The sequence below is a fragment of the Oncorhynchus tshawytscha genome, linkage group LG01, assembly GCF_018296145.1.
Source record: "Oncorhynchus tshawytscha isolate Ot180627B linkage group LG01, Otsh_v2.0, whole genome shotgun sequence".
Taxonomy (NCBI): domain Eukaryota; kingdom Metazoa; phylum Chordata; class Actinopteri; order Salmoniformes; family Salmonidae; genus Oncorhynchus; species Oncorhynchus tshawytscha.
The window spans coordinates 56675227-56701643 of NC_056429.1; the positions used below are offsets into that span (position 1 = coordinate 56675227).

The 26417-nt window shown below is 42.7% G+C and overlaps 1 protein-coding gene across 1 annotated transcript; it reads right to left on the reverse strand.

The window, feature by feature from the left end:
* Nucleotides 1–3831: 3831 nt before the first annotated feature.
* LOC112250837 (centrosomal protein of 68 kDa-like) lies at nt 3832–9819 on the reverse strand. The gene is made up of 6 exons (XM_024421354.2): nt 9072–9819; nt 7500–8859; nt 7192–7388; nt 5708–5830; nt 5326–5422; nt 3832–4770 (listed from the first exon to the last, which is right to left on the reverse strand). Exons 1-6 carry the CDS (start codon nt 9384–9386, stop codon nt 4559–4561), a joined length of 2304 nt encoding a protein of 767 aa, XP_024277122.1. The 5' UTR covers nt 9387–9819; the 3' UTR covers nt 3832–4558.
* Between the last annotated feature and the right edge of the window lie 16598 nt (nt 9820–26417).

The window sequence follows — 26417 nt, forward strand, 5'->3', positions numbered from 1 at the left end:
GTGCACCAACTGCTAAATTCAGACACATTCTAGTTATTACACTTGAGCTCTACACTGATTGTACATAAAAATCAAGTGGCCATACAGTATGAGGTTTACTCAGTAGGAACAAGTAGTGTAGTTTTCACCAGGTTTAATCTGTGAATGAGGATTCCAATAGTGGGAATGAAAGTTTTCCAGGGTGTTTAAAAGTTCTCATTCAAAGTGTACATTACCCTCATAACATTCACAATTGATTACTACAGTAACAAAGACACTTGTTAAAAACATGTTGCACATTAAAGGCTTTAGGTACAAGTACTGTATTTCTTAATGCACTTTTCATCCAGGATTTCTATGTTCTGGCCCAAAGTGCTAACTGCTAGGCTACCTGCAGCCCTAAAGCCACTGAATGGTCCAACATCCTACATTACAAATCTACAATGTGTAGTGCAGACCACATTCTAATTTGGAGTGATGAATAACGCTTCACCATCTGGTAGTCCGATGGATGAATCTGGCTTTGGTGGATGCCAGGAGAACACTGCCTGCCCGAATGCATAGTGCCAACTGTAAAGTCTGGTGGATGATAAATAATAGTCTGGAGCTTTTTTTCATGATTTAGACTAGGTCCCTTAGTTCCAGTGAAGGGAAATCTTACGCTACAGCATACAATGATATTCTAGACGATTCTGTGCTTCCAACTTTGTGGCAACAGTTTGGAGAAGGCCCTTTGCTGTTTCAGCATGACAATGCCCCAGTGCTCAAAGCGAGGTCCATACAGAAATGATTTGTCGAGATCGGTGTGAAAGAACTTGACTGCCTGCACAAAGCCCTGAGCTCAACCCTTTTAGATGAATTGGCCCACCGATTGGGAACCAGGCCTAGTTGCCCAACATCAAGTGTTCTACCTCACTAATGCTCTTGTGGCTGAATGGATGCAATTCCCTGCAGCAATGTTCTAACATCTAGTGAAAAGCCTTCCCAGAAGAATGGAGACTGTTATAGCAGCAAAGGAGGGAGCAACTCCATATTAATGCCCATGATTTTGGAATGAGAGGTTCAACGAGCAGGTGTCCCCACATACTTTTGGTCATGTTCTGTACCTTGATTAGATATGTATTATGCTGATTAAACAGCATGATCATTACACAGGTGCACCTTGTGCTGGGGACAAGGCCACTCTAAAATGTGCAGTTTTGTCACACAACACAATGCCACAGATGTCTCAAGTTTTGAGGGAGCATGTAATTGGCATGCTGACTGCAGGAATGTCCACCAGAGTTGTTGCCAGAGCAGTGAATGTTAATTTCTCTACCATGAGCCATCTACAACGTAGTTTTAGAGAATTTGGCAGAAAATCCAACTGGCCTCACAACCACAGACCGTGTGTGGCGTCATGTGGGCAAGATTTGCCCGTTCTTTCTGTGAGATGTTACCCCACTCTTCCACCAAGGCACCTGCAAGTTCTCTGACATTTCTGGAATGGCCCTAGCCCTCACCCTCCAATACAACAGCTCCCAGACGTGCTCAATGGGATTGAGATCCAGGCTCTTCGCTGGCCATGGCAGAACACTGACATTCCTGTCTTGCAGGAAATCACGCACAGAACGAGCAGTATGGCTGGTGGCATTATCATGCTGGAGGGTCATGTCAGGATGAGCCTGCAGGAAGGGTACCACATGAGGGAGGAGGATGTCTTCCCTGTAACGCACAGCATTGATATTGCCTGCAATGACAACAAGCTCAGTCCGATGATGCTGTGAGAGTACAGGCCTCGGTGTAACACTCATTCCTTCAACGATAAACGCAAATCCGACCATCACCCCTGGTGAGACAAAACTGCGACTCATCAGTGAAGAGCACTTTTTGCCTCCTGTCTGGTCCAGCAACGGTGGGTTTGTGCCCATAGGCAACATTGTTGCCGGTGATGTCTGGTGAGGACCTGCCTTACAACAGGCCTACAAAAAGCCCTCAGTCCAGCCTCTCTCAGCCTATTGCCGACAGCCTGAGCACTGATGAAGGGATTGTGCGTTCCTGTTGTAACTCGGGCAGTTGTTGTTGCCATCCTGTACCTGTACCGCAAGTGTGATATTCGGATGTACCGATCCTGTGCAGGTGTTGTTACAAGTGGTCTGCTACTGCAAGGATGATTACCTGTCCGTCCTGTCTCCCTCTAGCGCTGTCTTAGGCGCCTCACAGTAAGGACATTGCAATTTATTGCTCTGGCCACATCTGTAGTCCTCATGCCTCCTTGCAGCATGTCTAAGGCATGTTCACGCAGATGAGCAGGGACCCTTGGGCATTTTTCTTTTGGTTTTTCAGAGTCAGTAGAAAGGGTGCATGTTTTGGAATATTTTTATTCTGCACAGGCTTACATTTTTTCACTCTGTCATTTAGGTTAGTATTGTGGAGTAACTACAATGCTGTTTTCTCATATCACAACCAAAGTCTGTAACTGGTTTATCATCACCATGGTGAAATCCCTGAGCAGTTTCTTTCCTCTCCGGTAACTGAATTAGGAAGGACACCTGCATCTTTTTAGTGAATGGGTGTATTAAGCCTAATTAATAACTTCACCATGCTCAAAGGGAGATTCACCGTCTACTTTTTTATATTTGTACACTACCAATCGGTGCCCCTTGCGAGGCATTGAAAAACCTCTGGTCTTTGCGATGGAATCTGGGCTTGAAATGCACTAGTTGATTGAAGGACCTTCCAGATAATTGTATGTGTGGGGTCCAGAGATGGGGTAGTCATTCAACAATTATGTTGAACACTATTATTGAACACAGAATGAGTCCATGCAATTTATGTGATTTGTTAAGCAAATCTTTACTCCTAAACTTATTTAGGCTTGTCATAACACAGAGGTTGAATACTTTTTCAGCTTTTATCCCCAATTTCATGATATCAAATTGGTAGTTACAGTCTTTTCCATCGCTGCAACTCCAGCCGCACCAATGTGTCAGAGGAAACACCGTACAACTAACTGGCGACCGAAGTCAGTGTGCATGCGCCCGGCCCATCACAAGGAAACACTAGAGCGCATTGGGACAAGGACATCATGGCCAGCAAATCCCTCCCCTAACCCGGACAACGCTGGGCCAATTGTGTACCGCTTCATGGGTCTCCCGGTTGCGTCCGGCTGCGACACAACCGAACCCGGGTCTGTAGTGATGCCTCAAGCACTTTGATGCAGTGCCTTAGATCGCTGCGCCGCTTGGGAGGCCCTAGCTTTTCAGTTTTAATTCATCTGTAAACATTTCTGAAAACATAATTCCACTTTCACATTGTGAGGTATCGTGTGTAGATCAGTGACACAAAATGTCAATTTAATACATTTTCAAATCAGGCTGTAGCAACAAAATGTGGAAAAAGTAGGGCCTCCCAGGTAGCGCAGTGGTTAAGGGCACTGTACTGCAGCGCCAGCTGTGCCATCAGAGTCCCTGGGTTCGCGCCCAGGCTCTGTCGTAACTGGCTGCGACCGGGAGGTCCGTGGGGCGACGCAAAATTGGCAAGCGTCGTCCGGGTTAGGGAGGGCTTGGCCGGTAGGGATGTCCTTGTCTCATCGCGCACCAGCGACTCCTGTGGCGGGCCGGGCGCAGTGCGCGCTAACCAAGGTGGCCAGGTGCACGGTGTTTCCTCCGACACATTGGTGCGGCTGGCTTCCGGGTTGGATGCGCGCTGTGTTAAGAAGCAGTGCGGCTTGGTTGGGTTGTGTATGACTTTCAACCTTCGTCTCTCCCGAGCCCATACGGGAGTTGTAGCGATGATACAAGATAGTTGCTACTACAACAATTGGATACCATGAAATTGGGGAGAAAAAGGGGTAAAATTTAAAAAAATAAATAAATGTGGAAAAAGTCAAGGGGTGAGAATTCTTTCTGAAGGCACTGTAAATTTAAAAAGCACTTAACAAAATAATGAATCAAAAGCATGACAACAGTCAAGTGGTCTCTTTTCAACACAGCAAGGATCGTTCCACAATTTTTTAACCAATGTGATATAAATTGCATGCATGAAGGGTGCAGACACTTTTTTGCCGATTTCACTTGGTTTTGAGAAACTTAGACCACCCGCAATAGACTTCCTCATTGCATGCTCTGCAGTATGGGGGCTGTGGAAAAACACAAACAAAGGCTCCAAAAACACCCAAATACATTATTTTAGTGATACAGGTCATTAGATGTTGTACACATGAAATTATGTCATTCTGAACTTTATCTGCACCATTATATTATTCCAGTTTGTGCGACTCGAGCAGTATCCCCTACCAGCCTTTGTTAATGTTTTTCCATAGCCCCCACACTGCAGGACAAGCAATAAGGAAGTCTATTGTGAGTGGTCTAAATTTCTCAAAACATACCATTGACATAAAAATGTTAACATTTGGTGAAAAAAATGTGAACCAATCCTTTAAGGCAAGTCAAAGTGAAGAAGCTCCTCCCCCTCATCAAGCCTGCTCCACCAATCCACACTCATTCTTCATTACTGAAAGAGAATAGGAGAAAACTGACTTCTTCTGATGATAAATAATAAACCTGATAACATGTCACTAGAGGGTGCTATAGAGTAATCATATCCCATAGAAACATACTATCCAAGCCTCGAATGGGCTCTGGACCGCCATCCTATCCGGGTCTCCTGCCTGGGTCTCCTCTCTCCCACTGGGCTCCCTGGGCTGGGTCAGTCTGTCCATGACCGAGATAATAGAGGAGAAGAGGTGCTCTGAGTGGGTCTCCAGCGCCTTGGACTGCCTCTCAATAAGACAGAGGGTCTCTTTCAGAACTGGGGGACATAAGAAGAGGAAGAGAGAGAGGGGGGAGAGACAGGGGAAGAGAGATGAGAGAGTAGTATAAACTGAACTATATGGGAACTGAAACAAATAGTCAAGCTCACCACTGTTAGCAGACAAGAAATTATACCCTTTGATCAAGGTAGCCTTCACACAAACAAGTAAACTCATTTGTCATTTGTAATGTGGAGTCCTTTAAAACACAGGCAGCGCCCACTTCAATAGTCTCAGATGTTGTTGCAGTGTCATGCAATTCATTTTACGCTTCCGTTAGTAAAGGAGCACAAGTGTATTTCAGAATTCACAAAGGGAAATAGTGTAGGGTGGTCTGTTGGCCTCATCGTCTTTCGGTTAAACACTTCCACACTCTTTACTAAGAAGAAGTCTGATAGGCTGATCCGCTTGAGTTGAGAGCAGGATCATTCCTGTGTGAAGACTAATTTCTAAACCTGTCCTAAATATCAGGTGGTGGGTGACACCTGAGATACAGTAGGTATAAATTAAATAGCTGCAGGCAAAGAGTAACTTGTCAATGATGGAAGGGTCACCGGAAGAAGTGGAGGTCAAACAACCCAAGAGAAGCCCTCCAGTTTGCAGAATTGAGGTGGTCAGGGGCTGATGTGCGTTCACTTCTGTCTGAAACCTCTGTGGAGGGAGAAAGCGAGGGGGAAGCAGAGAGTGAGATAGGGTGAAGAAGACAAATTGAAAAACAGAGGTAGTGGGGAGAAAGAGGCATATAGAGATATTACGAGAGAGAGAGAGAAAGAGAGAGAAAGAGAGAGAGAGAGAGGGAGAAGGGGGCAGAGTGGGTTGATTAATCCATTTTCTCAAGATATAAAGCTGAGAAGATGCGTAATGTACACCCGAAGAATTAAATATAGAATTGATTTATATGACAATTTAAAGTATCTGTGTATGTGCACCACTGACCTTATAATCCGCCAGGGATGACTTGACACTCTTGATGTCCACAGTGGGCGGCTCCAGTACCTCCATCCTCTCCACCACCGTGTACAGCCATTGGATGAGCTCCTCCAGGTTAGAACAGAAGGTCTGATGGGTAAACAGGTCGCAAGTCGCAGAATTAATATCAAATTGCCCCACAACAGCTTGTTCGTGGATTTGCATTTAGTAGTATTTAAAGGTGCTACACATAGGATGTGTGTTATTGTTGAATTTGTGCATTGTAATTTCAGAAAATGTCCATAATATATCGGTCGTAATAGTGGAATGATAGTGTTTCACAGTATTACTTAACCGCCAGTGTTGTGATTGGCTGTGATATTCACAGGTTGATTTCTCCCGTCGAAGCGGCAGCTGTTCTGACTTTGTGGCTGTGCTTCAGTTTGTTTTAGTTTATGTGATAAAACAAGTACTGGATAGTGTAGGGAATCATTGTACCATCCAAATCGCTGAGAAAAATATTTTCAGCAACCAAAAATATTGTTTTTACAGCCGTTTGAAGCTGGTGAACTAAAACCCAAAAGTAAGAATATTTTTTCTTATTGAAAATATGTTTCACAGTGATTTAGATGGTACAATGACTCCCTACGCTACCCAGCGCTAGTTCTCACATAAAGGTAAACGGTGTAGAATTTTTGCAAATATCACAGCCAATCACATTAATACTGTGAAACACCATCATTCCACTATTAGCGCCAGATACACTGAGTGTACAAAACATTAGGAACACCTGCTCTTTCCATGACATAGACTGACCAGGTGAATCCAGGTGAAAGCTATAATCCTTTATTGATGTCACCTGTTAAATCCACTTCAATCAGTGTAGATGAAGGGGGAGAAGACGGGTTAAAAAATGAGTTTTAAGCCTTTGGGCAATTGAGACATAGATTGTGTATGTGTGCCATTCAGAGGGTGAATGGGCAAGACAAAAGATTGAAGTGCCTTTGAACGGGGTATGGTAGTATGTGCCAAGCGCACCAGTTTGTGTCAAGAATTGCAACACTTCTGGGCTTTTCCCGTGTGTTTCAAGAATGGTCCACCACCCAAAGGAAATCCAGCCAACTGTGGAATGCTTTCGACACCTTGTAGAGTCCATGCCCCGACAAATTGAGGCTGTTCTGGGAAATGCAACTCAATATTGAGGCGTTCCTAATGTTTTGTACACTCAATGTATTATGGACATTTTCTGAAATGACAAAATTGGCAATGAAAAAAAATATATATATATCCTGTGTGTAGCACCTTTAAGATAGATGAGACCTATGTACTGTACATGTATTATGCAATATTCCATTATCAACACCTTGCATGGATTGTGTAATGTGTATTGTATTTCATTGTGCGGTGTATCATATTGCATTACGCTGCATTGTATTGGTGGAAGTGGCATATGCTTGTCATTATATTCCACAAAATACAGTGATCATCTTACAGTAGCTCTCTGTCCTAACCTGGATGTGCTGCATGAGGGACTCCGTTTGCTCCTGCTCCCCCTGGCTCCCCGTCTGGAACTCAGGCAGGGTTAGTCCACCCACCATGCCAGCCGCCTCCCTCAGACTGGCCATTCTCACTCCCCTGCTTACTACCCCAGCCTCCATCCTAAAACCAGGGCCTCTGGCTGCCTGGAAGGACTCCCCACAATTGCTCGCTTCAAAGGCGGAAAGTATTTGAAGTCAAACACGTGCTAAATTAAAAACTATTGCAAATACTATAAAATACCATAGAATAATAGAGCTAAAATGCTGCCACCAACACATACCTTTATTGAAGTGTTGAAGTGCTTCAGAAATGGACACTTCCTCTTTCTCCTTCTCTTCCTCCCTTTCTTCCTCCTTACTCTGCTCCTCTTCTTCTCTCTCCTCCTCTGCCTCCTGTTTCTCTGCCATGGTCATGCAGGACTGGACAGAGGTGTTCCCCCTCTCCAGGGAGTCCCAATAGGCTGTGACAGATTGGCTGAGTTGGGCCGTCACCTCCCTGACTTGCTGGGACAAACCCTCGAGCTCCTCCAACTGCTCCGGGAGAGGCCAGAACTCCTCGTCCCAATCCCACTCTCCGAGGTACCCTGGCCGGGGAAGGATACTGGTTCTGCGGATGAACGTGGTGGAAGAGGAGGAGGAGCTGCCATGTTGGCGGTAGTGACCTCCCCCGCTACGATGTGAATGGTTCAGACCACCACCACTTCCACTATAGTCCAGACTCTCTACTGATAGACCAATAGGGTCTGCAGAGCAGAAGGGGCTAGTGGAGAGGCGACCATCAGAGGACTTGGAGTGTGAGAACCCACGCAGCTCAGATGACCTCTGACCTATACCCAGCATTCTCATCTCCCTGGCCCTACTAGTGCCCACCCCTGCCGTGACACTTAGGGAAAAGTCCAAAGCTGATAGGCTGATGGAGCTGCAAAGACGGTCCAGTTCTATCCCCGAATCCAGGAGGCCTGGGTCTGTCTGAATGAGAGACCCACCCCCGAGCTCTGAGGTATCCCATCCACCCACCCCCCTACCTGGCCTCAGGGGGTAGGTGTAGTCCAGGAGGGTCTGATACTCCTTCTCAGGGTCCCAGCTCGAAGAGTGTCGGTCTGGGGAGTGGGGCAGGGAGCTGGAAATGGCATAGGGCCAGTAGTTGGCCTGATGGGGGGACATGGTGTGTAGCGCAGGGTTGGAGCGACCCTTGGGGTCGCCCACTGAAGGGCCTACGTTTAGATACGTTTCCCCTCCCTCTTCACGTGATTGATAAACTTCACCTGCAACCATTCTCAGCTCTGTCCGTCTCTGTCTGGAGGGGCGCAAATGGGAGATGTAGGAAGGCGAGAGGGAGGATAGCAGAGTGGAGGTCCACTTGGGTCTGAGTGGAGTAGAGAAGCTATGGACCTCCAGGGGTCGGCTGGAGGGGCTGTGTCGGCCAGGCCTGCTGCCCAGGTATAATGACCTGAAGGTGGGTTCTTTGTGTGATAACCTGGTCCTGAGGTCTGACATCCCCAGGGAGGTGTTGAGGTCCTCTTTGGAAGCTGAGCAGGGCAAGATGTCAGCCTGAGAGGGGTTGAGGTTGTCTGGGGACTCCTGTTGATGGTCTGCTCTATGACGGTCTGCTTCATTACTGCTACCTTCCCACTGTCGCTCCTATGGTGAGGTATAGAGTAGGAATAGGTACAGCTAACATACACTGTAGTATTCATTGTTATTATTTGTATAGTAGAAGTAGAATTAGTTTCAAAGCAAAAACAATAAAAAATCAGGTCACCTAAATTTAACGTGTTCTTTATACTTCTCAGAAGTCATACAATTGTAGCAGTCAATGCATTTGTTACAAAGCATATACACTCCCATCTCACGTGTTCTGGGTGCTCCTTGTTTAGGATGGAGGCCTGCTGCTGCTCTGTGGTGGTGGCCACCGGGGTCCTTATAGAGTACTGCCTCCTGTCACTCATATACCCGGAGGTGGGTGCCATGTCAGCATTCTTCCTGGGACCACCGCTGTCCCCTTTCCTCCTCTCCTCGCCTTTGTCTTTGGAATGTTGGGTTGTTGTTCTGCCTGTCCCACTCCTCTGGATAAACTCTGGAATCCGGTTCTTCTGTCGCCCACTGCAGCCCTTGAACTCCAGCGGAGAGACGTATGCTGGGACGGCCCTGTCAACTCCCAGCTCCATGGTTACAAGGAAAGGCCTAGAGATGCGTCATGTGTCCAAGGCAACCGCTGAAATTGACAGCAACATAAAAAAAGGTACATTTCAGTCTGTAAACAGTTGTTGCAATGTAAAACAAAGACTGGTTGCATGGTCAGGGTTGGCAGCACAGATATGTATGAGGGCGCTTATTGGGTCCATGGGAGTGGAATGATATCATATGTTTGCTCCTGGCTGCCTGACTCGCCTCACTGATCTCATTAAGTCTGCATGCTCAGGCTTGCCTTGCCAGTGTCCGCGGGACCAGGAGAAAGGACACTGCCCTTTGTCCACTTCTGCAGTGTTCCTGCAGTAACGTAGCTACAACCAGACAGACCAACCATATAAAACACGCAAACATTTAGCATCCATCCAGCTAGAGCCACCTGACAAGTCATGCTGATATGGCAATGTAAACCATCATATTAGGGCAACGTGTGGTAACAAGTGGTTTATTTATAGTAAGGCTCCCCTAATACACTAAAAGACTAAAAGTATGTGGACACCTGCTCATCGAACATCTCATTCCAAAATAATGGGCATTAATATGGAGTTGGTCACCCCTTTTAACAGCCTCCACTTTTCTGGGAAGGCTTTCCACTAGATGTTGGAACATTGCTGCATGGACTTGCTTCCATTCAGCCACAAAATAATTAGTGAGGTTGGGCACTGATGTTGGGCGATTAGGCCTGGCTCGCAGTCGGCGTTCAAATTCATCCCACCGATCGCGACAAAACGTATTTGTATGGACCTCGCTTTGTGCAAGGGGGCATTGTCATGCTGAAACAGGAAAGGGCCTTCCCCAAACTGTTGCCACAAAATTGGAAGCACAGAATCTTCTAGAATGTCATTGTATGCTAAAAGTTTTAAGATTTCCCTTCACTGGAACTAAGGGGCCTAGACTGAACCATGAAAAACAGACCCAGACCATTATTCCTTCTTCACCAAACTTTACAGTTGGCACTATGCATTCGAGCAGGTAGTGTTCCCCTGGCACCCGCCAAACCCAGATTCATCCGTCGGACTGCCATTCTTTGATGAACTGACTTGTTGGAAAAGTGGCATCCTATGACAGTGCCTTGTTGAAAGCTCTTCAGTAAGGCCATTCTACTGCCAATGTTTGTCTATGAAGATTACATGGCTGTGTGCTCGATTTTATAAACCTGCCAGTAACGGGTGTGGCTGAAATAGCCAAATCCACTCATTTGATTGGGTGTCCACATACTTTTGTATGTATGTACAGTGCATTTGGAAAGTATTCAGACCCCTTTACTTTTTACACATTTTGTTACGTTAGAGCCTTATTTTAAAATGGATTAAATAAATGTTTTTCCTCATGAATCTACACGCAATACCCATACTGACAATGTGAAACAAGTTTTTTAAAATCTTTACAAATGTATTAAATATAAAAAACAAATATTCATACCATTTGCTATGAGACTCGAAATTGAGCTCAGGTGCATCCTGTTTCCATGTATCATCCCTGATCATCCAATCAAGTTTCTATAACTTGATTGGAGTTCACCTGTGGTAAATTCAATTGATTGGACATGATATGGAAAGGCACACACCTGTCTATATAAGGTCCCAAAGTTTACAGTGCATGTCAGAGCAAAAATCAAGCCATGATTGTGTTGAGGCACAGATCTGGGGAAGGGTACCAAAAAATGTCTGCAGCATTGAAGGTCCCCAAGAACACAGAGGCCTCCATCATTCTTAAATGGATGAAGTTTGTGGAGATGTGAGAACCTTCCAGAAAGACAATCATCTCTGCAGCACGCCACCATTCATTGCATTGTTTGCCCTATAACCTGTTAGTTAATATGCCTTGCCACTGTGATATTTAGGCATAAGGCCAAGACAATAAGAAAACACAGAATAAATTCAGCCATAACCTTTGTTTCCTCACAAAACCGGAGAGCAACCTCTGTCCGGTGAAGTCCACAAAGCATATTGCATGTAACAAACAGTTACACAACCTACAACATGGTCAAGTAAGTTAAAAGTTTCCCAAATTTTCAGACTACTTAACAACTATTGATTTAGAACCACAAGTCGCAAAGAAAACAGGAGCTACTTCCACTATTCTAGCACCATTTCAACTTCAATATTTCAACATCATCAAATCACCTACTGTATGCTTAGACAAATACAGTGACAACTAAAAGACACCAAAAACAATTTAGTCCAATCAATGTAAGCTAAATATATTGTCCATGGTACGGATTTCTGTGTGTGTGTGTGTGCTGTGTGTGTGTGTGTGCTGTGTGTGTGTGTGTGTGTGTGTGTGTGTGTGTGTGTGTGTGTGTGTGTGTGTGTGTGTGTGTGTGTGTGTGTGTGTGTGTGTGTGTGTGTGTGTGTGTGTGTGCGTGCGTGCAAGTAGAAAACACATGTTTGACTCACCCTACTCACACCAATGCCATCCTCCTCTCTTTCATGTTGAATAAACGTTCTATGACCAAACTACCTACCCTCCATGACAACTACAGCACCTGATGTCACAGGAAGGCCATAAAGATCATCAAGGACAACATCCACCCGAGCCACTGCCTGTTCACACCATTATCATCCAGAAGGCGAGGTCAGTACTGGTGTATCAAAGCTGGGATCGAAAAACGGCTTCTATCTCAAGGCCATCAGACTGCTAAATAGCAATCACTAACTCAGAGAGGCCGCTGCCTACATGGAGACCCAATCACTTCAATGAATGGATCACTAGTCACTTCAAAAAATGCCACTTTAAATAATGTTTACATATCTTACATTACTCATATCACATGTATATACTGTATTTTATACCATCTATATTGCACCTTGCCTATGCCGCTTGGCCATTGCTTATCCATATACGTATATGGACATATTCTCATTCACCCCTAGATTTGTGTGTATTCGGTAGTTGTTGGGGAATTGTTAGATATTACTGCATTGTCGGAACTAGAAGTACAAGCATTTCGCTACACTCGAATTAACATCTGCTAACCATGTGTATGTAACCAATACAATTTGATTTTGATTTGATTTGATTTACTTGGCTAAAATGCTTGCTCACTATCCTACATATACCTACGTATTGAACTAAATATTGAACTTCCATCCTCTCTGGCCAGGTGCACAATGTATGAATTTCTGGTTGTATCAAAATCGTCGTTATAATCATTGGCCAGTACGGAGAATTAAGTCAAAACATAAGTCCAAATCCCTATCTCCACCCATGGCAAATTTAGGAAAGGGCCAATTTTAGCTAGCTAGCTAGGCATCGGTGGACAACACAACAAGAAGCAACAATTCAAGTTTTCTGTCAATTAAGTTTTGATTTTGATGTGATGTGATTGGTGTGAAGCCAAATCCAAACTAGTTTCACTTGACACTTTTCTTTTGGTGTGCCAGGAACATTCACAGTTGAGCTCACTCAGTTCAGCTCAACGCTGATTGGCTATTATTGTAGGCAGGCCAAATACCGTCTGGCTTTGCATTCCATGCTACGGCTGGCAACAATGTCATACTCTTTTTGATCAGACAGCATCAAATAGGTGAGCTACACAGAGAGACAGAGCATACACTCAGATGCTTTCTCCAGCGAGAAACATTCAGCCTCTTGCCAATTAAAGGAAAATGATTAAATACACATGAATACACACCACTGTTGGTGACAAAGTGGTTTCCTTGAGAATTACCCTATCTATATTCATCAGGAAGTTGAATATCTCCGATAAGCTCCATTATATTTAATGACAGTAAGATTCCATTCTAGACTCACACATAAGGAACACAACATTTTTGTTGTAAATACAACAGCGCGTCACAGTCAGTTTTTCTTTAAACAGACAGCTAATACTCATTGTGTCTGGGGTGTTGCACTCCCTCTAGCATCCTTCCTGCAGGTTGAAGTCTAATAAATCCATCTAATATATATATAGCCCACACCATCACAATAAATCCATGATTTATTTCTAAAGAAACATGACATGAAGAAAATCTCTATTTCAGAAGTACAGAATAGCATACTCTGAGTTGCCCTTATGTTAGGCCCTGATCTGGCTAGGCCAAATTAATTTAACAGACAAGGTTTTCTTAGAATTCCGTGGCATTATTTTTAAATAATTTTATAGTATGAAGAATACAATTAAACAAAGCTGAATAAAATAGAAAGGATATTTTCTCCAAACAATTTTTAATACATTCTAAGGCTGCAACGTGCGACTCTAATGATGATTTGAAAAAAGTTACATGAAAGGCATGGGCTCTGCTGAGTTTTTTTGTGCAGGCTGTACACACTCCAATAGTCTCTCATTCACAATTTGACAAGCACTTGATAATGCCTCCAATTTACTGGCGGCATTCACTTTGTGTGGCCGTAATGCCCCCTGAAAAAATCCATGCCTTTTGTGGCCAGTGGCCGTTGTGCCCTGAATATAATAATAATAATAATTTCCTTCTCCCATCTGCGTGCTTCGAAGCATCTCTCACTCACATGGCTCTCTCAGGTAGCTCAATTCTTATTAGCCAATGCCCATCACATAATTAGGTTTCTCTCACAGGCTACAAGTGAAGACAGACACATCGGGGACGCAACTGCGTGTGTCCTTCTCCAATTCCGAGGCGCATATGGAAGATATTGAAAGAACTGTCCACATTAACTTTTTGTCAGCCAACAAGATGAGTAGGCCTAACGAGCAGCAAAAGCATTAGCCTATGTCAATCTACTATCCCACATAGTACAAAAGTTTACCTATTCTATTTTTGCGATAAATAAATATTTCAAACCGTCTGGGACAGTTGTGGGATGCAATAAATTGCAAATTAATACAACTACTAGTATCAACATTTTCTTTAAGTAATGAGGCTGATGCAACAGATCAGAACATTTATCTTAAAATGTTAATAAACTATTAGGCTGTTTCTTCACATTATAAACGCATCATTGCGCATACGGCAGTAGACTGTAAACGCAAATGTTTCAAAATCAATTAGCGGGAAAACACCATTCTCAAAAATGACCGCAAATGTGATTATGCATGTAAATGCTTTTATTATAAAAGGTGCATTTTTATGGTGAAAATAATCTTCCCAAAATGTGAAACTCACACGCTGCTTATGTATGCCAGTTAGGCTCCACACCCGTTGAAAAGCGGATTCATGTGATTAATTTTCAGAAGTTGTTTGGCCACTTTAGTTGTTATACATACATATTAGCCTGTGGGCTAGGCTACATGAGGTGTGCAACTATGATTGGAAAAAGCCATACTGCACAGAAGCTGGGCAGCATTCACAAGTGATAGGCTAATATTGTCAGCCATAAGACTATTCTTGATTTAATCTTGTCTTTACATATACTAAATCATATGTGTGAAATTTGTTTTGATTTAGAATGGATTATCATTATCATGCAACTGTCTCAAAACAGGAGCAGGGGAAAATAATACACGTCATCTATGCACTTAAATAGCGAATGGAGGACACTTTTCCCGTGGTTAATTTTCATGCCAGCCTGGTATAAATAAATATATAAATATAGTAGGCCTAGCCTATAGAAAGCTGATGGGATTATCCTCTTTTTAATAGAGGCCATCACTCTGTTTTCTCACGCAAATGCATAGCCTATAGAAATGTTGCGTAACATGAGCTCATGAAGCGTTTGATTTTCGATTACATTTGCCTTGACGTCAGAGTGATAAGAGAGACAATAGAGTGCTGAATAGTTAGTTTGAGTGCTAAGTACCAGGCTACTAATGACCATCAGCAGCATCAGAGAATGGAGAAGCCTAATTACCATGACTAAATGTTCACATGAAATATGACTGCCGTCTTGACTTGTGAACACCGGTGTGGCGGTAATACGGTCACCGTAACAGCCCTATGCTAGAGTGGGCATGAACCCTCTTATATTTCTCTCAAGGCCAGCCATGTTGGTCAGGGAGTTGGTCAACCATGGTTTGCCAGTGCTGTGATAAAATATTGTTTAAAACAAGGAATATGAAGAATTTATCTGCATTTTCTGTGTGTTAGCTAACTAGCCAGACAGTTTTAGAGGAATGATTCCATACATTTTTATAATGAACTGCCAATATGCAAATATTCCATTCAAGCAATGCCGTCAATCCACAGCAGTACACTGTTTCAAATCAGTTGATGATAGGACTTAGACAATTCGTAAATGCAACAAGTACATAATAGGACTCACATCTTTCCAAGAACATGTATGGTCTGTTTACATAGAGGCTGTTTATACAGAAAGTGTATAAAACCTGTATAAAATGTATTTGTAATTATATGGCAATATCGTAGTTTGACTATAATTCCATTACAACATTTCTGATATACACGGAACAAAAATATAAACGCAACATGCAAAGTGTTGGTCCCATGTTTCATGAGCTGAAAAAAAAGATCCCAGACATTTTACATACACACAAATAGCTTATTTATCTCACATTTTGTGCACAAATGTGTTTACATCTGTTAGTGAGAATTTCTCCTTTGCCAACATAATCCATCCACCTGACAGGTGTTTCCATGTCAAGAAGCTGATTAAACAGCACGGTCATTACACAGATGCACCTTGTGCTGGGGACAATAAAAGGCCACTCTAAAATGTGCAGCTGTGTCTCACAACAAAATCCCACAGATGTCTCATGTTGAGGGAACGTGCAATTGCAATATTGACTGCAGAAATGTTCACCAGAGCTGTTGCCAGATGAATTGCGTGCCCATAGTTTACTGCCTCTTACTCTGTCCCAGATGCTAATATATGCATAGTATTATTACTATTGGATAGAAAACACTCTGAAGTTTCTAAAACTGTCTGAATTATGTCTGTGAGTATAACAGAACTCATAGGGCAGGCAAACTTCCAAACAGGAAGTGGAAATTCTGGGGCTGGTTGATTTTCAACTCATCGGCCTCCCGGGTGGCGCAGTGGTTAAGGGCACTGTACTGCAGCTCCAGCTGTGCCATCAGAGTCCCTGGGTTCGCGCCCAGGCTCTGTCGTAACTGTCCGCGACCGGGAGGTCCGTGGGGCGACGCACAATTGGCCTAGCGTCGTCCGGGTTAGGGAGGGCTTGGTCGGTAGGGATGTCCTTGTCTCATCGCGCACCAGCGACTCCTGTGGCGGGCCGGGCGCAGTGCGCGCTAACCAAGGTTGCCAGGTGCACGGTGTAGCCTCCGACACATTTGTGCGGCTGGCTTCCGGGTTGGATGCGCGCTGTGTTAAGAAGCAGTACGGCTGGCTGGGTTGTGTATCGGAGGACGTATGACTTTCAACCTTCGTCTCTCCCGAGCCCGTACGGGAGTTGTAGCGATGAGACAAGATAGTAGCTACTACAACAATTGGATACCACGAAATTGGGGAGAAAGAGGGGTAAAATTTTAAAAAATAAAATAAAAAGATTTACAACTTATCACCTTATTCACATCCCAATAAGATATGGATCTGTTTGCACTTCCTACGCCTTCCACTAGATGTCAACAGTCAGTAAAATGTGTGTGATGTGGGGCCGGATGGGAGGGGAATGAGTCACTGGTCTGGCAGAATACCAGTTCCTGGTTATGTGCAGTACTCATTATATCGCCTTGCGATAGACAAAAACGAATGCTCCGGTTGGAACGTTATTGGATATATACACTGCTCAAAACAATAAAGGGAACACTAAAATAACACATCCTAGATCTGAATGAATGAAATATTCACACACATTAAATGCTTTTTTCTTTACATAGTTGAATGTGCTGACAACAAAATCACACAAAAATTATCAATGGAAATCAAATTTATCAACCCATGGAGGTCTGGATTTGGAGTCACACTCAAAATTAAGGTGGAAAACCACACTACAGGCTGATCCAACTTTGATGTAATGTCCTTAAAACAAGTCAAAATGAGGCTCAGTAGTGTGTGTGGCCTCCACGTGCCTGTATGACCTCCCTACAATGCCTGGGCATGCTCCTGATGAGGTGGCGGATGGTCTCCTGAGGGATCTCCTCCCAGACCTGGACCAAAGCATCCGCCAACTCCTGGACAGTCTGTGGTGCAACGTGGCGTTGGTGGATGGAGCGAGACATGATGACCCAGATGTGCTCAATTGGATTCAGGTCTGGGGAACGGGCGGGCCAATCCATAGCTTCAATGCCTTCCTCTTGCAGGAACTGCAGACACACTCCAGCCACATGAGGTCTAGCATTGTCTTGCATTAGGAGGAACCCAGGGCCAACCACACCAGCATATGGTCTCACAAGGGGTCTGAGGATCTCATCTCGGTACCTAATGGCAGTCAGGCTACCGCTGGCGAGCACATGGAGGGCTGTGCGGCCCCCCAAAGAAATGCCACCCCACACCATGACTGACCCACCGCCAAACCGGTCATGCTGGAGGATGTTGCAGGCAGCAGCACGTTCTCCACGGCGTCTCCAGACTGTCACGTCTGTCACATGTGCTCAGTGTGAACCTGCTTTGGTCTGTGAAGAGCACAGGGCGCCAGTGGCGAATTTGCCAATGTTGGTGTTCTCTGGCAAATGCCAAACGTCCTACACGGTGTTGGGCTGTAAGCACAACCCCCACCTGTGGACGTCGGGCCCTCAAACCACCCTCATGGAGTCTGTTTCTGACCGTTTGAGCAGACACATGCACATTTGTGGCCTGCTGGAGGTCACTGCTCTGGCAGTGCTCCTCCTGCTCCTCCTTGCACAAAGGCGGAGGTAGCAGTCCTGCTGCTGGGTTGTTGCCCTCCTACAGCCTCCTTCACGTCTCCTGATGTACTGGCCTGTCTCCTGGTAGCGCCTCCATGCTCTGGACACTACGCTGACAGACACAGCAAACCTTCTTGCCACAGCTCACATTGAATTGCCATCCTGGATGAGCTGCACTACCTGAGCCACTTGTGTGGGTTGTAGACTCCGTCTCATGCTACCACTAGAGTGAAAGCACCACCAGCATTCAAAAGTGACCAAAACATCAGCCAGGAAGCATAGGAACTGAAAAGTTGTCTGTGGTCCCCACCTGCAGAACCACTCCTTTATTGGGGGTGTCTTGCTAATTGCCTATAATTTCCACCTGTTGTCTACTCCATTTGCACAACAGCATGTGAAATTTATTGTCAATCAGTGTCGTAGATTTCACAGAAGTGTGATTGACTTGGAGTTACATTGTGTTGTTTAAGTGTTCCCTTTATTTTTTTGAGCAGTGTATGATAATAACATCCTGAAGATTGATTCTCTACTTAGTTTGACCAGTTTATTTGACCTGGAATATAACTTTTTGAAGTTTTCGTCCGAGTTCGCCTGGACCAGCGCCAGCTTTTGGACATGTGAACTAAACGTGCTAGCAAAAGTAGCTAATTGGACAATAGTAATGGACATTATCAAACAAAACAACGATTTATTGCGGAACTAGGATTCCTTGCACTGCATTCTGATGAAGGATCATCAAAGGTAAGGGAATATTTATGATGTAATTTCGTATTTCTGTTGACTCCAACATCGCAGAGAAATATATTTACGTCTGAGTGTCGTCTCAGATTATTGCATGGTATGCTTTTAATTATTTTTGTATTTTTTTAAGTTGAAAAAAAATCTGACACAGCTGTTGCATTAAGAACCAGTGTATCTTTAATTATATGTAAAACATGTATATTTCGTCCAAGTTTATGATGAGTATTTCTGTTATATGACGTGGCTCTCTGTAATTACTTCAGATATTTTGGAGGCATTTCTGAACATGGCGCCAATGTAAACCGAGATTTGTGGATATAAATATGCATATTATCGAACAAAACATAAATGTATTGTGTAACATGATGTCATATGAGTGTCATCTGATGAAGATTATCAAAGGATAGTGATTAATTTTATCTCTAATTCTGCTTTTGTGACTATCTTTGGCTGGGAAAAATGGCTGTGTGTTTTTTAGGATTTGGTGGTGATCTAACATAAATATATGTTGTGTTTTCGCTGTAAAACATTTTAAAACTCGGAAACGATGGGTAGATTAACAAGATGTTTATCTTTCATTTGCTGTATTGGACTTGTTAATGTGTGAAAGTTAAATATTAAAAAATATATATTTTTGAATTTCCCGCTGCCTTTTCAGCGGAATGTTGGGGGGTCCGCTAGAACCTGTGTCCTAGACAGGATAAGCTGCCTCCAACGTCGTTTTAGAGAATTTGGCAGTACGTCCAACCGGCCTCACAACCATAAGGTGTCGTGTTGTCGAGTGGTTTGCTGATGTCAACATTGTGAACAGAGTGTCCCATGTTGGCAGTGGGTTATGGTATGCAGGCATAAGCTACGGACAATGAATTGCATTTTATTGATGGCAATTTGAATGCACAGAAATACCATGACGAGATCCTGAGGCCCATTGTCGTGACATTCATCTTCCGCCATCACCTCATGTTTCAGCATGATAATGTGACATGCTGGCCATGTCACAAGGATCTGTAAACAATTCCTGGAAGCTGAAAATGTCCCAGTTCTTCCATGGCCTGCATACTCACCAGACATATCACCCATTGAGGGTGTTTGGGATGCTTTGGATCGACGTGTACGACAGCGTGTTCCAGTTCCCGCCAATATCCAGCAACATCGCACAGCCATTGAAGAGGAGTGGGACAACATTCCACAGGCAATCAACAACGAAGGAAATATGTCACGCTGCATGAGGCAAATGGTGGTCACGCCAAATACTTACTGGTTTTCTGATCCACGCCGCTACCATTTTTTAAGGTATCTCTGACCAACAGATGCATATCTGTATTCCCAATCATGTGAAATCCATAGTTTAGGGCCTTATGAATTTATTTAAATTGACTGATTTCCGAGTATGAACTGTAACACTGTAAAATTTTAGAAATGTTGCATGTTGCATTAATATTGTTGTTCAGTATATTGCATGCCTTACTTTTACTTTCCTGCATAAGTAAAAGCAGGAAATGCATCACCTATTCCTCTACTGCAATTCAATCCAATTAGACTGATTTTCGATTTCTCCCAGACCAAGATGGCTGCCATTTTTGCCCTATTATGGAACTGAGGGTTTATGACATAGCCCCTCTACCCTCTAGTAATTTAATAGGATCTCTATGGCGTTGTCATTCAAAGCCTACTACAGAACAAAGACTGATAGAACACTCAGTCTGCCCCATTTCCTTAGTTGTTACCTTTATGCCGACACCATTTGAAATATCCTACTGTATTATGTCTGAAAACAAACAAATACACATCAATTTAATCTAAGTTAATTTCTTACCACTCTGTCGAAGCTGCCACTGTGATCAAATCATTTCGGTCCCCGGTGCTTCTTTGTTACTTTCATTTGAGGGAGAACAGTTGTGGATACTGGCTTAGCAACAACTTGTTTGCCTTTAATCACACATGGCAGAGCAATGCACAGTGAATAATCGATGTTGTTGTTAATGAGCCAATGACTGTTCTTGTAGCCATACTTGCCAGACTTACAGACATTTCTGGGAACAAGACTAGTTTTCTTTGTATATATTTATCTTATTAAGAGAGCCTAACTTTCAGAGATATGCAGGTGATTTGACACCTCAACACTAACTAGGGTTGTGCACTGTGACACTGTATGACCTTAATACGCACACTTAGTTAAATAGGAGGAGGACAATGATACAGAAGCTTTGCTCTGTGAGAAAACCCTCCCATGTTTTAGGATGCTGACTACTCTTCTGACAGGCAGTGTTTTTTAGGGGGCTGAAAAAGTACACAGATCTCACTGGGCACCAAAGGTAAACCCAGTGATTCCAAACAAATGAACAAAACAAAGCAGCGCTCCTGGGTGAATAAAGCTTGCTCACTGTCCAAAATGATCCCCGTTATAGACATCTATTTCTTGGTTAGTTTGGCCTACATTTCCCAATCTTGTTTGTAAAGAAAGCTCTTAATTGTCAATCTAATGTGTCAAATAAAGTTCCTAAGAGCCTTCCAGGTCTTTCAAAAATCCCATCTTTGTGTGAAAAACAAACAACTATGGTTGCCAGGCTGAAACAAAATAGCCTAGAGTTTACAATCATTTATGGTTCCTAATATTTTAACTGTGATACACTACGTAGGACCTAGTAACTTTAAATGATTGCAAGGGTCTACACAAAGTACAAGTCAAAGATCAATCAATTGAGAAATAAAAAAAATACCAGTGCAGGGCTTGGGGTGTGGAGGGGGTTCCATGTACATTTAGTTGAGATTTCTGACTCAAAACTGAGAATGAAGAAAATGGTAAATGTTCCGTTTTTTGTTTCTGAATTTGAAAATGAAAATCGGAAATCGACTTGTTTTCTCATTTATTGTGTCAAAATTGGACATGGAACAACAGAAAACAAATAAAATGCATTCAATGTTTGATTGTAGTTTTTGTTCATACATGGAAGTACATGCCTCCTCGTAGAATATTCACGGGGTTTAGGGGGTGTGTTTACAGCCTAGGTTGGCAGCACAAAGAAAGGATTAGACTGTGTGAGTGTGACAGGAATATAAAAATACTCATGCTTGCTAAAATGCATGACTTATTATGAAATTAGCATGCCAATAGAAAAACTCAACAACTGAACAAAGTTGGCTTGCACTAGCTGACTATTGAGTAGCTAGCAGGCTAGTTAAGTTAGTCCCTCAACCTGCTACAAGATTAAGGTGGCTTCTGTAGTTTGTTATTTCCACTTTAAAATATCAGACCTGATTTATCCTAACTAAAAATGCATCAACCCTCTCAAAAATGTCAATAAATTATAATCCACACAATAATTAACATTTTCTGATACTGCAGGATTATTTTCCTGCTTTGAGAAAATTGTAAATATTATGACCCTACATCTGTACATAGACCCTGTGGGGAGGTGGGGGGGGTTGATGATCAATGATATGGAACCAGTCTAATATTGCTTGGTTAATGATTCCCCTCCCCACAATCTTCCTCTTTCTCACACACCAACAATCTTCCTCTTTCTCACACAGTTCAGTCCTATGGACGATGCTCTCAAGGTCCTGTACTACTCCTCCTACAACACCCCAATGAGAAGCAATAAACCTGGCCCCATGACTGTACAGTAAGTGTGCGTAACTCTCTAACCCTGCTATACCTACTGTGCTGAGACAATATGACTCTAGAACAGTTTTACACTACTTTAAATGGAATGCTCAACAGTGATTATCTCTCTCTCTCTCAATTAAATTCAAATGGACTTTATTGGCATGGGAAACATATGTTAACATTGCCAAAGCAAGTGGAATAAACAATCACAAATGAACAGTTAACTCTCTCCTTCTCTCGCTTGACAATCTTTACAGGTCATTCACAGATGGTATGGTATGTAGGCTGGTTGACGCCACCTGCAGGCCTGTTTGAGGGACAACAGGACAGTACATATCAGAATTCTTGGACTTCAGCTGAGACCCTCCCTTTACACTTCCTTTAAAGCATGATGCTCTCAAAGTGTGTCTCTCCATTTCTCTCATGTCATGTGGTATTCTCTCGCTCTCTCTCCAGCATGCATTAGGGGAAGTTGTTTGCACCAACATCATTGCCAAGCAATTGACTTGGCAAAGTTCAAATGTCATACAAAGTGGGTCATGTTCAGACCCCAAATCCTGTCTGTCACTGAATCCATTACATATCTTAGACATATACAGTTGAAGGTGTGGTCTGTACCTTGTGAATATTCCCTTTTGATTGCACAAATATGCCCATTTGTTCTCTCAGCTTTAAAATAAAGATGTTTTTCAGAATTACTGCCACAGGCATATGTTAAATAGTCAGGCACTTGCACATTGGAAAAGAGTGGAGGGGTCAGAGAATTAAGAGGCAAAGGCCTGAGGCTATAGCCCACTAACAAATGACCGGCCAGGCCTGAGTATTTTACATACAGTATATGTCTATGGCAGTAATTCTGAAAAACAAATGGGAATATTTGTGCAATCAAAAGGGAATATTCACAAGGTACAAACCACACCAACTGAATATGTTTAAGATATTTAATGGAGTAACTGACAGACAGGAGTAGGGGGCTCAACATTACCCACTCGGTATGACACTTGAACTTGGCATGTCACATGTGTCACGTGACTGGATCACAAACAGACATATCTAGTAATCATAAAAGCAACGTTCAGGGAATTTAATGACTTTTGACATTTGCTCAGTACTTGAAGGATGAATAGAAAAACTTCCACAGACCTCTTTGAAGGTAGCACATTGCTGCCATCTAGTGGATGAAATTGTTTACAACACAGGAGTTAATTCTGTAAATACACTACAATTCAGCCATATGAGACTTGACACAGGATTAATCATGCTAACTTCAACCCATATCAGATATAATAATATTGGGTACCTTGTTGTACATATAGTGCCAACACATACATGAGCATAATAATACAGCCTGTCACATTTAACACTTCATCCAAAGTGCTTTACCATAAAATGTTAAAACAGGCTTAAAAAAAAGTCATGCTTGCTGAAGTGGATTGCTGCATTTTGTTGGTAGTGAATAGATGTGTAAAGACCAGGGTTGGGTAGGTTACTTTCCAAGTGTAATCTGTTACAGTTACTAGTTGCCTGTCACAAAATTGTAATCAGTCATGTAATTTTTGGATTACCCAAACTCAGTCACATAATCTGATTACATTCTGTTACACTTAGATTACTTTCCCCTTAAGAGGCATTAGAAGAAGACAAAAATGGATTTACTAATTGAACGACATCTATTGCAGAATAAATCAATGTTAAAGTTTACATAGCTGGCCATATATGGATGTTATATTTTACTTTATGGGTTGGTTATGTAGGCTTCTTCTAACCCATCACTTTCTACTACATATAAGAATACAATTGAATCATATCTTTACATTAAAATCCAAAGTCTATCAGAATTGCATTCATTCCAATAAATGTTATTCCCCTAGATTTTCAAGAATAGGACTTGGAAATATGGAAGTATAGATTAGCCAAATTGTTTTACCTGAGCATGACCCCAAAACAAAGGGCTTATTAGCCAGCCCTACTCTGTTGTTTGTGATTTTGTTGTCATGGGGGACTGATTGGGCTCATTGATTCGAGTTGAAAAATAAATGCTGTGCTCATGGAATGGCACGCTTTGAGCACTACTGAAGAAAAGCCCCACTTGTATTCCATAGGCTTGGATCCGCAATGTGCAGCTGTTGCAAGTGCACATTATTCATTGTCTGTCCATTGGTTTCAAAAACAATGATTGATAGGCAGCTTAAACTTCTTGAATTCAACCATTATTGGGTTCAAATACACATTTAGATTTGTGAACAGCAATCCACAACCAAAATCCGTAAGGCGCAAATAGCTAAATGATAGCCCATTGATGTGAATCACACTGCTGCTGTATGTGGATATCAATAATACGTGATATTCGTATCGCCGTACACTAAACCATTGCTGTCCTCATTACCTCCAAGCGTTTATTCAAGTTGGATAATCTTTGCATGTCGACAGCAGTCTCATCATTGGTAGACATACTGTAGCTTGGACTGTAGCCTACAAAAGCCTATTCCTGCTCTTTTCCCGCGATCCATCAAACACATTTGGTGTGTCATCATAGTGGTCTTTGACTTGTGGTCAGACTCACTCAGGTGGAACAAACTTAAACGCGCCTTTTTTCAATGCTGATTTGAATGTCATTGAGAAAACAGAGAAGGGTCAAAGATTTTTTCGCAAACATCCTTTCTGAGTTTAAAAGTAATCCTCAAAGTAATCATCTAGTTTTTCAAAAGTATTTGTAATCTGATTACTGCATTTTTGCTTGTTATACGTACCGTTTCTTTTGTAATCCGTTACTCCCCAACCCTGGTAAAGACAAAGTAATATCATGAAATATAATTCTGTCAAATATTATTATTATTAATATTTTACCACAGACCTTATTATAAAATATTTGATTTTATATCACAGATAAAAGGCAGCAATTACATTCCCTTTTATTACTTATAAAGAAAAGGAAGAGAGGTAGGGGATTGGGAGTTTCTTCAACGAAACCCATCTACATTCATCTATCCACTCTTGTCCCACACCCAGATCCCTCCATCCAAGTGCCATCTGTCAACTTTCATTAAAAACCACACTTGAAGCAAATATAAACATTCAATTAAACCGATTTAATCAAAGGGCAGTTGAACAAGAGTGAGACAAGTTTAGCATGGAGGGGATACAGTACGCCTGGCAGCATGAGATTGGTGCCAACATCAAAACAACTTCCCCTAATGTATCCTTGATAGAAAGAGAGAGCGAGATATGTGTAGAGTCACATCGTCTCAGCACAGTAGGGTACAGCAGGGTTAGAGCGATATGCAGACGTACAGTTATGAGACCAGGATTATTATTTCTCATCGGGGGTGTTGTAGGAGGCAGTGATGCAGGACCTTAAGAGCCTCATTTCCACTGGCTAGGGCCAAGTGACTGAACTGTGTGAATGGTCCTGTCGTGTGTGCGTGCGTGAATAAGTAACCAAATAATATTAGACTGGTCCCGTATCATTGATCATCAACCCTGTAATGGCTGATGATCTGCCATACATTCAGAACTCACACACAAATAGATACACATCAGCACTGACTACAGTTTAATTGGATATTGTTATGTGTAAGCAATGGCTAAGTTATCTGGCACTTTCCATAGCTCGGTAATCATTTAAAGTAACTGCTGTTCATTATTACTCAGTCAATAAACACCATCAGCCAACAAAAGATCTAGCTAAGTTAGCTACAGAAAGTCATTATTAAGAAATTTGACCTTTCTGCAGCAGGTAGCTCTAGCCGGGCAGCTTCATCTTGTAACAGGTTGAGGGACTAATTTACTTCTACTAGCTAGCATGACTATAAACCAGTAGCCAGCGCTGGCAACTCTGTTCAGTTGTTGCTGAGTTTGTTCTATTGATATGCTAAATTCTGCATCTTAGCTAACAGTATTTTCTTTCCTCCTGTCACACTCACACAATCTAATCCTTTCATTGTGCTGCCACCTTTGGTTGTAAACACACCCCCTAA